Below are 20,047 nucleotides of genomic sequence, written 5' to 3'. Positions count from 1 at the left end.
TGAGGAGAACAATAGCTCCTCACTAGACAGTAAGCAGCGGGATCCCCCTATCCAGGTAGATCTACCCGATTAAACAACAGGAGCGCAGGGGGGGCCTTTTTTCTTTCTCCTAACTTTGTAAGGGTTTTGCACATCAAAGTAATTCTGACATTGTTTTCTCGTCACATATTGTACTTTACTTAGGTGGTAAAATTCTACCGATAAAATATGCGTATCTTTATTAAAAAAGTGAAAATTTATGAAAATTGGCACATTTTCCTATTTTCAAATGCAATATTATACATACATAAATACTATTCAATATTTTTATCAGAAATATATTTCCACATCTTTACTTTATTTTGGCTGCACTTACAATTTTTTGTAACTTTTTTCTTTTAATTAGATGTGTGTGTGGGGCGCCCTAATAACTTTATTTAACACATCTGGGGGCCATATTGGTGCTGGGGGACCCGATCGGGGCATAATTTGAACTTCTCTCTCCTCTGCTGAGGAGAGAGACCTTACTGAGAGCAGCGGTGAGCGGCCGGCTTTCAGTCTGTGCATGCGCCGGGCCGCCACCGCCATCTTTCTTGAGGGTAAGGGGGGTGGAAGGTGAGGATCGGGACCCAGCTGAGGGCCAGAAGCGCTGGGGGACCCGATCGTTGCATCGGAGACTTTCTCCCTCCTCTCTTACATGAGAGGAGGGAGAAAGTTTAGTGTGGGCAGCTCCGCTGCCGGCATTTTCTGTGATCGCCGTGATAAAGTGTATCACGGCGATCAAGTGATCAGAGACCGCTTGTCATGGTCTCTGATCACTGCCCCGAGCCCTCAGCTACCTCCGGTAGCTGCGGGCACGGAGCTACAGTGCTTGATTTTATCGTTAACTTGGGCTGAAGTGCCGCCGTAAAAAGGCGGAGCTCCAGCCCAAGGCCCCTTAGTGACCGCCGAAAAAACACTTATGGGTGGTCACTAAGGAGTTAAAAGGCCATTGCTAGGGCTTTTCTGTATTCCCTTTAGTGTAAACAGAAGGCAGAGGAGTGGTCCTCCACATTGCATTCCTGCATTAGGCTTCAGAGTGAGGAGGTGTGTTTCTCAGTAATCCAATCTGATTGGCTGGCAGGGAGCTGCTGGATACAGCAAGTGTGTATGGGAAGTGAGGAAAAGCAGTTTATGCCTCAGAGAAAGGGCAGAGGAGCCATATTGAGAAGATCTTCATATTGTAGGATTCAAACAGCCATAAGAGAAAAGCTTAAGGAAACAGTGGTATGTGAAGAAACTAAAGATTGCTTTATGCATAATGTTGCAGCAGCAATAACATATGTTAAAATGTAGTTACAGTTACAATTTAAGTGCACAAAGTCATACTTCAGGTTCAGCTCCGAACTGGAAGCGATGGAGTTGAGTGCTCAGCAGTGGATCCAGAGCGCTCGTGACAGGCGAGTCTTTATTTAGGTCGAGGATAACTACTTTTGGCATGATCAAAACATTTTGTTGTAAAAATGTAAAAAGATTTCCTATTAAGGCTTATGGTTCTTCTCATGTCGTCGAAGATTCCGTTTCTGTGCGTAACATTTTCCACATTCGGAACAAGAAAACTGATTTTCACCGGTGTGAAATTTCTGATGAGCAGTAAGCTCTGGTTTCCATGTGAAACTTTTTCCACAAATTAAACATGGGAACGGCTTCTCAACCAGATGGGTTCTGAGATGCGTTCTAAAATCTGATTTGTCTTCAAAACTTTTCCTGCATTCAGAACAGGAAAATGGTGCTTCCCCATGGTGAATTTTGCGATGTTTAATAAGACCAGAGTTCTCCCTAAACAGTTTCCCACACACAGAACAAGAATAGGGTTTCTCCCCAGTATGAATTCTCTGATGTATAACAAGAAGAGACTTGCTGGCAAAACATTTCCCACACTCATTACACAAAAAAGGTTTTTCCCCAGTGTGAGTTCTTTCATGCCGCGTAACCTCTGATTTGGTTGCAAATGGTTTTCCACAGAAGAGGCATGAGAACGGCTTCTCTCCAGTGTGAATTCTCTGGTGCTGTACAAGAGCCGATGAGTTGGTAAAGCATCTTCCACACTCAGAACAAGAAAATGGTTTTTCCCCTGTGTGAATTCTCTGATGTAATACAAGATGGGTTTTGCGCGCAAAGCACTTTCCGCACTCGGAGCAGGCATATGGTCTCTCTCCTGTGTGAACCCTCTCGTGTTGAACCAGTTTTGATTTGTGTGAAAACGCTTTTCCGCACTCAGAGCAAGAAAATGGCTTCTCTTTCGTGTGACTTCTCATATGCTCAATAAGGCTGGCCCTCATCACAAACTGTTTCCCGCATTCAGAACAAGAGAACAGATTGACCCCTGTGTGAATCCTTTGATGTATACCTAGACTAGACTTCTCTGCATAACATTTTCCGCACTCTGAACAAGAGAACGGCTTCTCCCCTGTGTGATTCCGCTCGTGTCTTACAAGGTGATGTTTGTTTGTGAAGGATTTTCCACATGCAGTACAAGGAAATGGCTTCTCACCAGTGTGCAGTCTTAGATGCGTCACAAGGTGGCGCTTGTGAGCAAAGCACTTCCCACACACAGGGCAAGGAAACGGTTTCTCTCCTGTGTGAATTCTCTCATGTTCCACAAGGTTCGATCTGTACGGAAACCATTTGCCACACTCTGAGCAGGAAAATCTTTTCTTGCTTGCATGAATTTTCTCATGTTCTTCAAAACTGGCCTTATCCTCCAAACACATCCCACAATCAGAACATTGGAAGTGTTCTTCTGTGTGCATACTCTGATGGTCAATACAGTTTGCATTCACTAAAATAGTCTTGTTGCTTTGTAGACCTGTGGAAGCCACAACAAAAATAGTTTTTCACTTCATTCCCCACCAACCTCAGTGATAAAAAAAAATAAGTAGCATATCATGGTGGATTTCACCTACAATGAAAGGGTTTTATACTAATTTTATATTTATTATCTATCCAGTGGCCCCCAACCCCATGATCACCAAAATGGGGGTCCAGCCAGAGTCCTTTTTCACGGTGTGTGATAAGGAAGAAGTTGACTGTAGTGCCAGTCGAGCATGTATGCTGCCACTCCATTCAAAGTATATGGAGCTGACCTGGTCAGCTTGACAACTCACTGCTGTAATGCAATGAAGAAGGAGACCCCTGACGTAGAGATTGGTGGGGGGTGGACAACCAGCACCTGTGGATAGGTGATCAATATCATTTGTGGAAAATCCCCTTTAAATGTAGGCCTCTCATAATCTTTCATCCGTTTTAAGGACGTTAAGCAAGTAAATGTCTCACCATACACTGGTGTCATATCTGGCTGCCTATGTCGCTTCCTCACAGCTTCCATTAGCCTGATCAGATGCTCACTGAAAGTTTGAGTACCAAGACAACCCAGGGTTCAAGACAAGTTGCCAAATTTATTGTAACTATTAAATTGGTAAAGCGTTAGACAACATCATGAGACTTCTGAACTAAAAAGGGTCCGGGCACCACTACTGACGTCTGTTTTTGTGAATAATTAAATGACCATCTGATGACTCTAGGTGGTGTAATTTTTCTATTATTCCGACTAGAAATTTACGAATGAATTGCCAAGTGGGTGTTACCAGTTGGGGTGTGTCCCTGCCCAGTTTACAACTGCAAATTAATGTTGCCATTAGCAGACTGTACAGAGACACACCTATTAGACAAAGTGACATCCAGTTGTCAATTCATTCATACATATTCAAAAGGAATAGTAGAAGAATGGTGCAAATGCACAGCTTTAAGAAAAAAATGCTCTAGAATAAATCTTCAATCACTTGACCTGGCTAGAGCCAGTGCCAATCATCTTGAAATGTCAATTAGCAGTTATACATTTTAGTAAAAGATTCCCCCAAACTGATGGACATCTTAGGTTCATCATTCTGTTGTGACAGGGAATTGCAGAATGCAGAACTATTTTCTGTCTCTATACTCACCTAGGCTGACAGTGTCAGAATATTTCTCGCTCTCATACTGTTGACCATCCCCCACAGCCATTAATTTGTCATCTTCGATATCTTCAACTTTGATAATAATCAGGTCTTCATACTAGAATAAGCAAGCACAGTTGATAATGGTGTGATGAAATGACATGCTCTGACAGCTCAGTGTGTGACCCTTAGGGTCCATTCACACGTCCGTATGTTTTAATCCGCATCCGTTCCACAAATTGCAGAAAGGAATGCGGACCCATTCATTTCAATGGCCCCGCAAAAAATGCGGAAAGCACTCCGGGTGCTTTCTGCATCCGTTGTTCCGTTCCGTTATGCGGATCCGCAAAAAAGATAGAGCTTGTCCTACTTTTGTCCGCAAAATGCGGTCCGTCGTCCCATTGTAGTCAACGGGTCCGCAAAAATGCGGATGACATGCGGAATGCATCAATATGTCATCTGCAATTGCGTATCCGTTTACAGGAAATAGAAAAAAAATTAAAGGCCAGCCCCCTGTGACATGTGAGTCTGTTCCTGGGAAAGTAGAGTTTGCAAGATCTCAGTCAGGCATCAGTATGTCTGTAGAAGTAGAAAAACTGATCATCTTAATCCAAGAGCGCCTGCCCCTATGGGACACGAGAAGTGAAAGTTACCAGGACCATGTCCAGAAGGATCGGTCATGGGAAGAGATTGGGAAGGAGCTGTGCCCTACTGCATGGTCATCAGGGGACTCAAAGAAGAGAGAAAACATCAGTGAGTAATGACATTTACATTATATTTGTACCCACAAATTCTCATGTATGCCTCCCAAGAAATATGGACTGTAAGCGGGCCTATATGTCCTGTAGCATGTTGGACCATCCGCAGTACTACTGTCCTATACTAATATGATCAAATGAGTACAGGATAGCTGTACAGCGGGTAGCCCAATGTGCACAGCACACAATATATGCTAACTTAATTCCTAACTTAAATCAACCCCTCTTTGCAAATAATAGAATTCACTGCTCAGTGCATCTATATGTACCTTTTGCATACTTTGAATTTACCCCCTCCTGCAATGCATCTCTTGTGAAAAAAACATACTTGTACACATCTCAGCTTCAATTTTGAAGCCTATCATGGATTTGCGATCGTAAGTAAATTTTATTTAGATTAAACTCCTTAGGGCTCTTTCACACGAGCGGATGCCGTGCGGGTAATTCACTGTGTGAAAGAGTGCCAGGCCCTGTTCCGGACAGCAGAGATAACTGAGCAGTAACATGATTTATAATGCTCTGTGCCTCTCTGTGATATTTTCACTACAAAATCACAGTGAGATAAAGTTGTCATTGTGATTTTGTAGCAAAAAAGTCACATTATCAATCATGTCCGGAACAGGGCCTGGCACTCCTTCACGCAGCGGATTACCCGCACGGCATCCGGTCGTGTGAAAGAGCCCTTAAGCCAAGTTCGTGACAGTGGTGATCAGAACCTTGTAATCTGTAAAAAAAAAAAAAAAAAAAATATATATATATATATATATATATAAAAAAATATTTGGCTGAATATGAGCAGATAATGTTGCCCGAAACAGTTCAGAATTCATCCTGCTGCTTTTGTCAGCAGTCACATCATCAATAAATACAAGAGAACCCGTTCCATTGGCAGCCATACATGCCCACGCCATGACACTACCACCACCATGCTTCACTGATGAGGTGGTATGCTTAGGATCATGAGCAGTTCCTTTCCTTCTCCATACTCTTCTCTTCCCATCACTCTGGTACAAGTTGATCTTGGTCTCATCTGTCCATAGGATGTTGTTCCAGAACTGTGAAGACTTTTTTTGTGGCTCACCAATGGTTTACATCTTGTGGTGAACCCTCTGTATTCACTCTGGTGAAGTCTTCTCTTGATTGTTGACTTTGACACACATACACCTACCTCCTGGAGAGTGTTTTTGATCTGGCCAACTGTTGTGAAGGGTGTTTTCTTCACCAGGGAAATAATTTTTCGGTCATCCACCACAGTTGTTTTCCATTGTCTTCCGGGTCTTTTGGTGTTGCTGAGCTCACCGGTGCGTTCCTTATTTTTAAGAATGTTCCAAACAGTTGTTTTGGCCACGCCTAATGTTTTTGCTATCTCTCTGATGGGTTTGTGTTGTTTTTTCAGCTTAATGATGGCTTGCTTCACTGATAGTGACAGCTCTTTGGATCTCATCTTGAGAGTTGACAGCAAAATATTCCAAATACAAATAGTAAACTTGAAATGAACTCTGGACCTTTTATCTGCTCATTGTAATTGGGATAATGAGGGAATAACACACACCTGGCCATAGAACAGCCGAGAAGTCAATTGTCCCATTACTTTTGGTTCCTTAACAAGTGGGAGGCACATATGCAAACTGTTATAAATCCTACACCGTTCACCTAATTTGGATGTAAATACCCTAAAATTAAAGCTGACAGTCTGCAGTTAAAGCACATCTTGTTTGTTTCATTTCAAATCCATTGTGGTGGTGTATAGAGCCAAAAATGTTAGAATTGTGTCGATGTCCCAATATTTATGGACCTGACTGTATTCCTCCGGCTGATTTTGCTTCTCACAACCCACCCATTGTCCAATGGTATTCGAGTGAATATAGTGTCCCCAGTCAAACCGTTGGTCAAAGACCCAGCTCCCCTGGCCCATTTACCAGGGAATTATAGGATTTGTAAATTATTTTTATTTCAATTTTTTTTTTTTAAGTAAACTGTTATATGTTTCTATATAAATGTCTTTGAGTGTATGTATATATAATTATTTTTAACACAAAGCAGATTATCGAGAAGGTAGCATTCCTTCCCAAAAATCTGCTGATCAATAGAGGAGGAGACAGGTGCATTTACATTGCACAAATCTCCTCCAGCCCCTCCACATTAGAGAGAGGAACAAGTGCTTCCGTAGTGTTTCTGTCAGTGCCTCCGCACCGCAAAAATTTCAAACTAGTTCTATTTTTGAAAGGGTTTGTCCGGGCAGCCCCCCTGACTTGAGCATCGGAGCAGTTCATGCTAAATCGTGAAGGGCAAAAGCATTTTCCGGAGCTCCGGGCTCTCCATGGGGCTGCCAGGAAGCCCGGTGATGTCAGCGGCACTGATGGGCGGGCTTTAGCACTGCCCTAGCCTGTAAAACGGCTAGGGCAGCGCTAAAGCCCACCCATCAGAGCCGGTAACGTCACCGAACACACTGCAGGGCGGAAGCCTTCCCCCAGCAGTGTGTTATTGTAAACAAAAGAGCCCTTGCCCTGCGTGATCTAGCGCAGGGCAAGGGAGCGCATCGGAGCATGAGATGCTCCGATGCTAACATCAGGGGGGCTGCCTGGTTGAAATTATGGGTATGCCCGGGTTCAGCTCTGAACCCAGACAACCTCTTTAACGGTGCAGACGGATCATGTACCCATTCAAGTTGAATGGGTCTCGATCCCTCCCGGTTGCCGCATGGCTGTTCCCCGTGCATTGGGGACCTCAAATTGCGTTCCCCAATGCACGGAACTGCTGCAAAACGGCTGGTTATGCTGATGTTCTATACTTACCTTGTCTGCGAAGAAGTTTATTATTTGTGGATTGCGGGCCGGATTACGTCTGGTGTTGACCTTGTTCAAAGCTGAACCCAGACATATCCCATTTTTTATTTAAAGGGTTTCTGTCACCCCACTAAAGTGTTTTTTTTTTTTGGGCTAGTTAAATTAGTTATATAGCGATATATTAAAATATAATAGTGTTCCTTACTTTGATCCAGCAGTTTAGTCAAAAAACGAAGTTTTATCATATGCAAATTCGGTCTCTACCAGCAAGTAGGGCGTCTACTTGCTCGTAGCTGCTGCAGAAATCCGCCCCCTCCTCTTGTTGATTGACAGGGCCAGCCGGGATCTCCTCCTCCGGCCAGCCCTGTCGGCATTTCAAAAATCGCGCGCCCGTGTTGAATCTGCGCAGGCGCTCTGAGATGAGGAGGCTCGTCTCCTCAGAGCTCCCTCAGTGCGCCTGCGCCGATGACATCATCGAAATAGAAGACGTCATCGGCGCAGGCGGACTGAGGGAGTTCTGAGGAGACGAGCCTCCTCATCTCAGAGCGCCTGCGCAGATTCAACACGGGCGCGCGATTTTTGAAATGCCGACAGGGCTGGCCGGAGGAGGAGATCCCGGCTGGCCCTGTCAATCAACAAGAGGAGGGGGCGGATTTCTGCAGCAGCTACCAGCAAGTAGACGCCCTACTTGCTGGTAGAGACCGAATTTGCATATGATAAAACTTCGTTTTTTGACTAAACTGCTGGATCAAAGTAAGGAACACTATTATATTTTAATATATCGCTATATAACTAATTTAACTAGCCCAAAAAAAAAATAACACTTTAGTGGGGTGACAGAAACCCTTTAAAAAATGGAACTTGTTTGTGTTTAGCTGTGAACCCAGACACCAATTTTAATTAACATTAAAAAAAAAAAAATTTTTTTTTAAGACGTAATTAGAAATGAGGTATTAGAAGGTATTTACACCAAATTATTATAAAAATTTTGATTTTACAAAATACCTCAGCCCGCTAGCCCATGTCAAGGGTCCTCATTCTCTTGCGAGTCCCTAATCTAAAGTAACTATTTTTTGGCGGAATGGACCGTCGGATGCGGATCGTGCATCCCATTCAAGTGAATGGGTCTGCGATCCGCATGCGGCTGCCCCATGGTCAGTATCCGTGCATTGCGGACCATGTGCAAGAGGCTTTTAACATCTTTTTTTTTTTTTTGGTACCCTAGAACCATATATTCCTCCTTCCGTTTTTTTGGGGGAAACACGGAAGGGATTCGGATGCACATTTGTAAAAAAAACAGAAGGTATTTGCGGAAACACGGATCCGCAAAAAACAGAACGTATATCTGGAAAGGAAAAATACGGACAACGTGAATGGACCCTTACATTCACACGTCTGCAATGTGTTTTGCGGATCCACGGATCCGCAAAACACAGACAGCGGCAATGTGCGTTCCGCATTTTGTGGACCGCACATTGTCGGCACTAATAGAATATGCCTGTTCTTGTCCGCAATTGCGGACAAGAATAGGACATGTTCTATTTCTTTGCGGAACGGAAATGCGGACCCGGAAGTGCAGGTCCGCAATTCCGTGTCCGGGCAGCATGATGTGCTGCCCCATAGAAATAAATGGGTCCGAAATTCCATTCCGCAGAATGCGGAACGAAATTGCGGACGTGTGAATGGAGCCTTAGTTCCATAAACACTCACTGAAGCTAAATTGGTATCAGTTGGACATAAATTTAGCATGAATGAGCATTTATGAGTCGTTAGAAAAGTCAAGATGAGGGCTGTCGTGCACTTAGATAATGACTGTGGAGGAGAAGAAACAGCCTGCAGATATAGTGAAACTGAAAGCTGTAGAGGAAAAATTGTTGACATTTTTAAAGGGGTTTTCTGAGATTCTGATACTGATGACCTATCCTTAGAATAGGTCATCAATATCTGATCAGCAGGGGACTGACACCTGGGACCTTGCCAAGCACAGCCCCCTCCATTGGATAGAGACTGTGCTTTGTATTGCAGTTCAATCCCATTTACTTGAATGATACTGAGCTACACCAAGGCCATGTGACTGATGAACATGACATCACTGGCCTAGGAAGCGGCTGCAGTGCCGCCGCTGATCATATACTGATGGATAGGTCATATGTTTTAAACACTCAGATAACCCCATTAATAAAGACCAATTAAAAAAAAATTATATTGCAATTAAAAAACAAACTGCCCCCAAAGGTGCTCATAGCCAAGTTCCATCTACCTGGTTCTGTGAGGAACTGGAATCTTCTTCTGAACAATCCAGGGAATACAGAGGACTAGGACATTTTTCAGGTGAATTCCTCTTCTTGGATCCATCTGAAACACAGGTGATGGGAGTATCTAGTTGGCCTTCAAAACTCTCTCCAATATCATCAATGCAATTCTCTTCTTACCCGGTGATGTGAGGAGCTGCTGTTTCAACATCATAATGTTCTCATATAGATCCTTGTGTCCTTCTAAATACTCCCACTCCTCAATGGAGAAATAGATGCTAACGTCCTGACACCTTATAGGAACCTGACAAATAAGGACATAGTCACCATCCAGACACTGGGCAGATTTGCTAATCCTTTCTAATTTTAAGACAGTGGTCACAGTCTAAAAATACACCAGATTTATCACAATGACAGATGCTGGATGATAAATCTGATGCATGTTAAGCAAGTTTATACCACCTATTAGTTGGCTTACTTTGCCCCAGAATTTTGGTGCATCTTAAGCCACTTCGCATTCTGACAGATCATCCCCCAAGTCGGACAAGGCTAAACAGTGTCTAAATGTAGCGCAAGGCATGTACGTGAGATTTGATTAGGGTGTTACTGTATAATGTCCCAGCATTCCCGGCAGCGCTCACCTCTCCAGTCAGAAGCTCAGTGATCTTCTTGGTGAGTTCTAGGATCTCCTGCAGAAAGTGAGGTGGATACTCCATAATAGCGCTCTGGAGCCTGCTCCTTACTCCTGATGCACGGGTCTGGCTGCTGGGAGTCACGGATTGTCCAGGTGTCTTCTTCACTGCAATGTAATCCTGTTTATAGAGATAAAACTGATAAATATCACTATATATATTTCCAGAATAATGTCAGTGGTCATGTACGAGTTTTATTAACAGACATAAGAAGAATGTCATGTCACAAAACTCACTTCTTCAGAAAGTTGGTGGAAGATCTCCAGAGCAAGGTTTAATATCTTCTCCATCATGTGATCAGCATGTCTTTCCTTAATAAGGAATTGCTCTGGTTTCAGTGAGAATGGATTACTCCAAGAAGACCTCTGTATATAAAAAGTGGAAGAAAAGAACAGTTCATTAGTCTGGATCCGTTACTGACTGACCCTGAGATGATCAGAACATTCCTGTCTTCTGAAGTTACTGGGATCTTCACAGTAGAAATAGTGCATTAAATATCTAACAGCTAAATCATCTTAAGAAATTGCACACAATCACATTAGCAGACGTCCTCCTAAATCTTGAGTTCACCACCATTTCAGATTTTGCCCAGAACATGGAAACAAGACCCACCTCTGCACTCAAGGCCTGCAGTCCAGAATTCTGGCTTCAAAAAGTAACAAAATAGGGCTTTTTGCACCAAACACTCCAGTTTTGACAAGCAGGTGGAAAGTGGGCATAGTTAGCCTGCATAGTTTTAACTGCAACTTTTTAAAAAGTGTCAAAAACTGCCTCAATCTTACTCCAGTAAAGGGTTGGCGAAAGAAGAGGAGTAATATTTCATGACAAAAGTGATGCAGAAGCAATGTGATGGAGGTGTAAGTGCTAGTTATTTCTGATTTAAACACACTGGTTAATGGATGACATGTCTGTCTATATGCTGGCCACAAGATCACTCAGATTTTACATGCTGTTCACTGGAAATCACTGCCCCCCCCCCCCCCCCCCCCCAAAAAAATGTTTCCTATATCAGTGGTTACCAGATGGAATGGGCCAGAAAAATTGATTTGATATACACAATGCTGCCTCTTCTTCTACCTCTTCTTCTACCTTACCAGCAGCCACGGCAGAAACAATACTGACTTTAGAGACTGCATTGCTGAAACCACCACTACAAAAAATAATGTGTGAAAAACAAGGTTTACAGTATGTTCTGATTATTGATAACTGCTGGTACCTGTAGACATCTCCTTGTCCTTTCGTTGTTGGTCATCTATCACACAAGTCTCTTCAATAAGTTCATTTTTAATGTACATCAACAATATGCCTGATTTATGGTATTTAGGCCCTTGCAGACGAGCGTGTCCGGATAAGGTTGCAAACCTGCGCGAGTAGGTACACAATTGCAGTCAGTTTTGACTGCAATTGCGTTCCGTTGTTCAGTTTTTATCGCGCGGGTGCAATGTGTTTTGCACGCGCGTGATAAAAAACTGAATGTGGTACCCAGACCCGAACTTCTTCACAGAAGTTCAGGTTTGGGTTCAAGGTTGTGTAGATTGTATTATTTTCCCTTATAACATGGTTATAAGGGAAAACAATAGCATTCTGAATACAGAATGCATAGTACAATAGGGCTGGAGGGGTTAAAAAAAAAAGAAAAATAATTTAACTCACCTTAATCCACTTGATCGCGCAGTCGGCATCTCTTCTGTCTTCTTCTTTGAGGAATAGGACCTTTGATGATGTCACTGCGCTCTTCACATGGTCCATCACATGATCTATTACCATGGTGATGGATCATGTGATGAGCGCAGTGACGTCATCAAAGGTCCTTTTCTTGTGCACAGCAAAGAAGAAGACAGAAGAGAAGCCGGGCTGCGCGATCAAGTGGATTAAGGTGAGTTATATATTTTTTTTTTAACCCCTTCAGCCCTATTGTACTATGCATTCTGTATTAAGAATGCTATTATTTTCCCTTATAACCATGTTATAAGGGAAAATAATAATGATCGGGTCCCCATCCCGATCGTCTCCTAGCAACCGTGCGTGAAGATCGCACCGCAGCCGCACTTGCGATTTTCACGCAGCCCCATTCAATTCTATGGGGCCTGCGTTGCGTGAAAAACGCAGAATATAGAACATGCTGCGATTTTCACGCAACGCACAAGTGATGCGTGAAAATCACCGCTCGTGTGCACAGCCCCATAGAAATTAATGGGTCCGGATTCAGTGCGGGTGCAATGCGTTCATCTCACGCATTGCACCCGCGCGGAATACTCGCCCGTGTGAAAGGGGCCTTAGTGAGACCTCAGCTCCATCTACCTGAGGGTCCTGTTGGACATTATGGTTTTCCTTTGGAGAATCCTGGGAATACAGAGGACTGGGACATCTCTCTACTGGATTTCTTTTACTGGATACATCTGTAGGAAACACACACTGGGTGACTAAATGCATTGACTATATGTGATGATCAGATGATGGGAGTATTTAGTGACTCTCAAAACTGCTCTCTCTTCTTCTTTACAGTCAATGAAAGTCTCCTATTACCCGGTGATGTGAGGGTCTGGTGATTCTCCATCATGATGTTCTTGTAAAGATTGTTGTGTTCTTCTAAATACTCCCACTCATCCATGGAGAAATAGACAGAGACATCTTGACATCTTAAAGGAACCTGAAACAGGCAATAATATAGTCAGCATTCAGATGCATCATTCCTTGTGTTACTGTGTAATGTCCCATCATTCCCAGCGGCGCTCACCTCTCCAGTCAGTAGCTCAATAATCTTGTTGGTGAGGTCTAGGATCTTCTGCTCATTGCTACTCTCATGTAGTAGTGATTTAGGCAAAATCTCCATGATGGGGCTCTGGATCCTGCTCCATCTTCCTGACACATGAGTATGGATGCTGCCAGTTATACACTTATCAGATGTCTTCTTCACTAAAGTGTAATCCTGTATATGGACAGAGACAGTGCTAAATATAATTATATACATTCCCATAATCCCAATAAAAGTATCAAGTGAAACAATTCTCAGTATCCATCACCTCTCTGGTCAGCAGGTTCAGGATCTCCTGGGTGAGGTTTAATATCCTCTCTGCCACCTTATTAATGCCCATGGTCAGATGATGGAGACTGCATACGAGGAAAGCTCAGCACAGAAGATCCTGTTCTGCAGGAACATGAAGAGATAATATTGTAGAGCAGAAAGAGCTCCATCCTGGTTTACATTGTCCTCATTTGGGGCTCATATACTGTAAACTCGCCATACAGATCCTATCAGTACTGCAACCCAAGAGGATCACAATCCTATTTAATCAGGAGCTCACACCGAGCACTAGCTGAAAGTGTTAAACTCATAATGTCAACCAACAGGACTATGGATCACTGAAAGAGATAGACTGGCAACAAAATTAATGGCAAAGGGGACATCCAGACGAAATTCTATTGCCACAATTGCTGACAAGTATAAAATCTTTATACCTGGCTGAACCACCAAGTTGTACCTAATATATTAGGAGTCACTAATGGTGGTTACCTTGGGGAATTTTTCTAAAATCCAATCTAGTTATCGAGTTCATTTCAAAGTTACAATTCATTTTGGGAGGGTAAAGGCTATAATAGACAGTCCGATTTAACAAGTGATTGTTGGGAAGGAAGGATTCCTTCCCAGCAATCGTCTGCTCGCTAGCGTCAGAGACCGCTGCTATTACATGCAGAGATCTCCTCCTCAGTATACACTGCGTGCAGAATTATTAGGCAAATGAGTATTTTGACCACATCATCCTCTTTATGCATGTTGTCTTACTCCAAGCTGTATAGGCTCGAAAGCCTACTACCAATTAAGCATATTAGGTGATGTGCATCTCTGTAATGAGAAGGGGTGTGGTCTAATGACATCAACACCCTATATTAGGTGTGCATAATTATTAGGCAACTTCCTTTCCTTTGGCAAAATGGGTCAAAAGAAGGACTTGACAGGCTCAGAAAAGTCAAAAATAGTGAGATATCTTGCAGAGGGATGCAGCACTCTTAAAATTGCAAAGCTTCTGAAGCGTGATCATCGAACAATCAAGCGTTTCATTCAAAATAGTCAACAGGGTCGCAAGAAGCGTGTGGAAAAACCAAGGGGCAAAATAACTGCCCATGAACTGAGAAAAGTCAAGCGTGCAGCTGCCAAGATGCCACTTGCCACCAGTTTGGCCATATTTCAGAGCTGCAACATCACTGGAGTGCCCAAAAGCACAAGGTGTGCAATACTCAGAGACATGGCCAAGGTAAGAAAGGCTGAAAGACGACCACCACTGAACAAGACACACAAGCTGAAACGTCAAGACTGGGCCAAGAAATATCTCAAGACTGATTTTTCTAAGGTTTTATGGACTGATGAAATGAGAGTGAGTCTTGATGGGCCAGATGGATGGGCCCGTGGCTGGATTGGTAAAGGGCAAAGAGCTCCAGTCCGACTCAGACGCCAGCAAGGTGGAGTTGGAGTACTGGTTTGGGCTGGTATCATCAAAGATGAGCTTGTGGGGCCTTTTCGGGTTGAGGATGGAGTCAAGCTCAACTCCCAGTCCTACTGCCAGTTTCTGGAAGACACCTTCTTCAAGCAGTGGTACAGGAAGAAGTCTGCATCCTTCAAGAAAAACATGATTTTCATGCAGGACAATGCTCCATCACACGCGTCCAAGTACTCCACAGCGTGGCTGGCAAGAAAGGGTATAAAAGAAGAAAATCTAATGACATGGCCTCCTTGTTCACCTGATCTGAACCCCATTGAGAACCTGTGGTCCATCATCAAATGTGAGATTTACAAGGAGGGAAAACAGTACACCTCTCTGAACAGTGTCTGGGAGGCTGTGGTTGCTGCTGCACGCAATGTTGATGGTGAACAGATCAAAACACTGACAGAATCCATGGATGGCAGGCTTTTGAATGTCCTTGCAAAGAAAGGTGGCTATATTGGTCACTGATTTGTTTTTGTTTTGTTTTTGAATGTCAGAAATGTATATTTGTGAATGTTGAGATGTTATATTGGTTTCACTGGTAAAAATAAATAATTGAAATGGGTATATATTTGTTTTTTGTTAAGTTGCCTAATAATTATGCACAGTAATAGTCACCTGCACACACAGATATCCCCCTAAAATAGCTAAAACTAAAAACAAACTAAAAACTACTTCCAAAAATATTCAGCTTTGATATTAATGAGTTTTTTGGGTTCATTGAGAACATGGTTGTTGTTCAATAATAAAATTAATCCTCAAAAATACAACTTGCCTAATAATTCTGCACTCCCTGTAGGGAGGAGTGATTGTCATACCTCTTCCCTTTACTGAATCATTGTTTGCTGGCAGCAGATCGTGATTAGACCACAATTTGCCGCCTGCAAACAATGATTTTTTTAATCTGCCAAAAGATGTGAATTGCCCGATGAATGAGCAGGATTATTATTGCACTAATACTTATACACTAGAGAAAAATGAAAGAACACCTGGAAAGCTTAATGTGATTGAGCTGAGACTGACAAAGTATAAACTGCTAGAGATGCTCGGTCAATGATCACACAAACAAGGTGGGGCACCCTTTATTTTGGGTTCTGCAGCAGAGTATATGTTGAGGCAGGGTCACATTAATACTAGGTGGCATCTCCCCTTTTTGTGATAAAGGCTGCCACGCATGGTAAGGATCATACAGATGCTAGAGATTCTCTTATGCTAGATCATACCAAGCTCTTCAAGCTTGGACCTGTAGTTCAGCCAAGGTAGCTGTTGGTTGCTGTGCAAGGGAGATCTTTCGCTCCATCCAGTCCCAGACATTTACGATGAGAGAGACATCTGGCGATCAAGCTGGTCAGGGGAGCTGATGGATATCCTGAAGAGCATGTTGTGTAGCGTGGGCAGTGTGTGGGAAGGTGTTTTCTTAGGAGATGTGGTGTTCCTACATGATAAGGCCGTAGGACTGGTTCCATGATGTCCTAGACAAACCAAAGGCTGGTCAGTGTTCCTTCCAGAAATACCAGATGGGATCGGCCATGATAGCTAATGGCGCCCCACACCATTACACCTGGTGTTGGTCTTGTGTGTCTCCGCACTATGCATGGTGGCAACAGGCTCTCTCCAGTCCTCCTGCAAACTATAATGTGGCCATCAATAGTACCACGGCAGAACCTCCTTTCATCACGGAAACTGCAGGTGTTCCTAGTGATGATGATAGGTCACTGGCAAATGAGCTAGTGGAGTGTGTGAATGCAGTCCTGCTTCACTACAGGGGCTACTGCAGAACCAGTTTGTGATGCCGCGGCTGTCCTTTTAGATACATCTTGACAAGTATACGTGTTAGGGATCGACCGATATTGATTTTTTAGGGCCGATACCGATAATTTATACCGATATTCTGTGAATAAAGGACATGTCAGTTTTGCCGCAAAGAGAACACTGTAGGGACAAAACCCGTAAAACTGTGGAGGAATTGCATTTCTTTTTTCCAATTCCATCCCATTTTCAGTTTTTTCCCCCCACTTCCCACTACATTGTATACCACATTAAGGCCCCCTGCACACGATCAGGATTGCGTGCGGATTTTCCGCGCGGAAAATCTGCACCTTAGGTCATGTCCATTGTATTCTATGAGAATTTGAAATTCTCAATGCACACGATGCGGATTTTTTCCGCGCGGATTTTGACCTGCGGTGCGGATTTTAAAATCCGCGACATGTCAATAATTATTTTTTTTCCTGTCCGGATTTTCTTAATTCACTTAGTAAAATCCGCATGCGTAAAATCCGCACCAAATCCGCATGAAAATCTGCACTAATTGATGCGGATTGACCGCACAGATTTGCCTGCGAACACCTGCGGATTTCAGTGCGGATGCTCCACACATGAATCCTGAACGTGTGCATGTACCCCAAGGCTAAATGCATACGATCAGGATTGCGTGCGGATTTGCGTGCTGAAAAGCCGCACCGTAGGTCATGTACATTGTATACTATGAGCATTTGAAATTCTCAATGCACAACATGCAGATTTTTTTTCCGTATGGATTTTGACCTGCGATGCGGATTTTAAAATCCGCAGCATGTCAATTTATTTTATTTTTTTCCTGACCGGATTTTCTTCATTCACTTAGGAAAATCTGCACAAATTGATGCAGATTGACGGCACGGAATTGCCTGCGAATTCTCCGCACAAGAATCCTGAACGTGTGCATGTACCCTAAATGGTGGCATTAGAAAGTACAACTTGTCCCGCAAAAAAACAAGCCCTTATAAGGATATGTGAACAGAAAAATAAAAAAGTTATGGCTCAAGGAAGATAGGGATGAAAAACGAAAAATCCTTCGGTATCCTAAGGGTTAATAAAACCGGTCACATATGGGCCACAAAAATCTGGTGACCGCAGCTCTACGGGTGATAACCGGCTGTTATCAGTCACTGTTTAGCTGCTAGACGAAATAAGAGAGGAATACAGAACCTTCTTCAGGACTGGCGCGTCCCTGCACTAACAGCTGCATTTCCAGACCCTTATTCCTTTCCACGCATAGCTCGGCAGATATCCCACATCTTTCAGTCCGTCTACGATGCTTCTCCAATCCTATTATTAGGATGCACAGACTACAACTCCCGCCATGCACTGCAACACCATGTTCCGGTGGGGAGAAAGCGAGCATTGCTCATAGGAGGTTTGTTGGTGCAGCTATGCATGCCGGGAGATGAAGTCCCAACGTTTACAGAATGCTGCACTGAGCCGACGCTCTGAACTACAATTCCCATCAACCCGCTGACGTGGCACGTCACGTTGTTGAGCTGAAGGAGAAGCTTGGAACGCAAGGCTAGACAACGGTATGGACCTGGTCCTTACCAGGCATGGCAAATAGCTGACTCTACATAGGTTATCGCTCTGAGGAGATTTCTTCTATTGGCGCGTCGTCGTTTGGTCGTGGCCATGTAACTATTATGTCTAGACAAGCTACAGTCCCATTATCGGGTCTGCTGCTGAATCCCTCCCCTTGACGGATCTCATGGTCGTGACGTCACCAACATCCTTTTGCCGTTACCCAGATTTCCGGGTTCAGTTCCGGGTAGTCCCAGTGAAGAGATGAGGGGGAGCTCCGGGTATGTATCTCCATAACTTGTGTTGCTCGTGTCCTCCCCTCTAAATGGTTTGGCTCATCCCTTGGAGTGGAATGGTCCACTGACAATGTATGTTTCCTGTGTCTGTGGAGACTCCATGTTCTGTAGCCCTGTGCTGAGCTTGTGATGTCTCACCTCAGCCCCTGGTCCCAGAGGATAACAGGGGGGCTGTTACAGGTGCTGCTGTGGGCATTAAAGGGGTGTTTCATCCCATTGCGGTTTCCTGTAGAAAATGAATGGAGAGAGCGCCGCAGCCATATCTCCCTTCATTCTCCACCTCAGGCAGGACGAGGGTTGAGGTCTCGCCGATCCCTGAGGTGGGATGTCTTGAAGATATCCTATAAATGTCTGTGGCTGAAAACCGCGCTGACAGTGCGGCCGTCCAGGCCACTGCGTATTGTCAATGGCCGCATGGTGACCCGCAAAACCACCAATGACGATTGAATAAATACTGTGCACCGTGTGGCTGTACTCCGAGGTGCGTTCACACTTTGGGATCAAAACGTGTTTTGCCCAATTTTTGCAGAATCGCTTTAAGACAGCTGATAAACATCAGATTCCTTAGAGGATGAGATCTTACTTTTTTTTAAAATGTAAAAATTTTATTATTATTATTATGTCAATTTATGTTGTGGATTTCTGCCATAGATTTCACCCCGTGCAATTCAGGTGGTGAAAGCTGCGGCAAATCTACAGCGTTTTACATGCCAAAATCCATGTGCAGATAATACTGCGTCCCTTTCAGTGGATTTCACCACGCCCAACTGCAAAATGTAATATCCACCGTGAAAATCTGCTGAAAGAATATAAAATGGGTTAGGCTACTTTCACAATAGCGTTTAAGTTTTCCGGTATTGAGTTCCGTCATAGGGGCTCAATACCGGAAAAAAACGCTTCCGTTTTGTCCCCATTTATTGTCAATGTGGACAAAACTGAATAGAACAGAATGCTCTAAAATGAGTTTCAATGAAGTTCATGACGGATCCATCTTGCCAATGTTAACCCCTTAGGGACGCATGACGTACCGGTACGGCATGTTTCCCGAGTCCTCAAGGACCCATGACGTACCGGTACGTCATGGCTTTAAAATGCGATTGCGACGCCGCAGGGGTTAATCAGAACGGGATGCCCGCTGAAATCATTCAGCGGGCATCCTGTCACAACGCCGGGGGCAATCGCAGAAAAACGCAGGTCAATTCAGACGTGCGGACTGCTGCATTTCTGGTCCATTCGGGTCTCCGGTGACCCGATGAACCGGAAAATCAATTCAGACCTGCGGTTTGCAGCGCTTTCTGCAGTTTCTGATCCCCGGGGTGATCAGAAACTTTAAAATGCCCAAAATGTAGATTTCTTCACCCCCCCCCCCCCCCCTGCACCTCTGAATGTTTTATGCCGGCAGGTGGTGCAGGGGGGGGGGGGGGGGGGTTGCAGGCGGTGCGGGAAGCGGGATCGCAATCCCCCGCCCGCCTCCTCTTGAATATGCATTGGCGTCCAGT

The 20,047-nt window shown here is 44.0% G+C and overlaps 2 protein-coding genes across 11 annotated transcripts in view; one reads left to right on the top strand and one right to left on the bottom strand.

Annotated features, from left to right (window-relative positions):
* The window catches only part of LOC121005375 (oocyte zinc finger protein XlCOF6-like), a 916,661-nt gene that overhangs the window by 873,169 nt on the left and 23,445 nt on the right, over window positions 1–20,047 (top strand). The window contains exon 1 of one of the 7 annotated variants that reach the window (XM_040438065.1): window positions 18,250–18,533. The exons of the other annotated variants lie outside the window; for them this stretch is intronic. The gene's annotated coding sequence lies outside the window, so the exon portion shown is untranslated. Of the gene's footprint in view, window positions 1–18,249; window positions 18,534–20,047 lie in introns of those variants that run through there. 7 annotated transcript variants of the gene reach the window in all.
* LOC121005378 (oocyte zinc finger protein XlCOF6-like) lies at window positions 1,263–18,008 on the bottom strand. Of its 4 annotated transcripts, none has more exons than XM_040438085.1 (12): window positions 17,893–18,008; window positions 13,465–13,589; window positions 13,309–13,370; window positions 13,179–13,272; window positions 12,968–13,091; window positions 12,743–12,840; window positions 10,678–10,806; window positions 10,391–10,561; window positions 9,930–10,053; window positions 9,758–9,852; window positions 3,960–4,071; window positions 1,263–2,827 (listed from the first exon to the last, which is right to left on the bottom strand). In XM_040438085.1, exons 2-12 carry the CDS (start codon window positions 13,534–13,536, stop codon window positions 1,500–1,502), a joined length of 2,409 nt encoding a protein of 802 aa, XP_040294019.1. In that variant the 5' UTR covers window positions 13,537–13,589; window positions 17,893–18,008; the 3' UTR covers window positions 1,263–1,499. The 4 variants fall into 4 exon arrangements, with proteins under 4 accessions (XP_040294019.1, XP_040294021.1, XP_040294020.1 ...); XM_040438087.1 differs by having other exon boundaries at window positions 13,465–13,584; XM_040438086.1 differs by lacking the exon at window positions 17,893–18,008 and having other exon boundaries at window positions 13,465–13,742.

The sequence above is a fragment of the Bufo bufo genome, chromosome 6 (genome assembly GCF_905171765.1).
Source record: "Bufo bufo chromosome 6, aBufBuf1.1, whole genome shotgun sequence".
Taxonomy (NCBI): Eukaryota; Metazoa; Chordata; class Amphibia; order Anura; family Bufonidae; genus Bufo; species Bufo bufo.
Note: the sequence above shows the minus strand (reverse complement) of the source record. Positions and strands in the feature narration are given on the sequence as shown.

Coding starts and splice junctions, on each gene's coding strand:
- LOC121005378 (XM_040438085.1), bottom strand. CDS start 13,536: ATGGGCATTAATAAGGTGGCAGAGAGGATATTAAACCTCACCCAGGAG. Junction 10,562..10,677: donor TCCACCAACTTTCTGAAGAA/GTGAGTTTTGTG, acceptor CTCTATAAACAG/GATTACATTGCAGTGAAGAA. Junction 2,828..3,959: donor TTCTGACACTGTCAGCCTAG/GTGAGTATAGAG, acceptor TGGCTTCCACAG/GTCTACAAAGCAACAAGACT.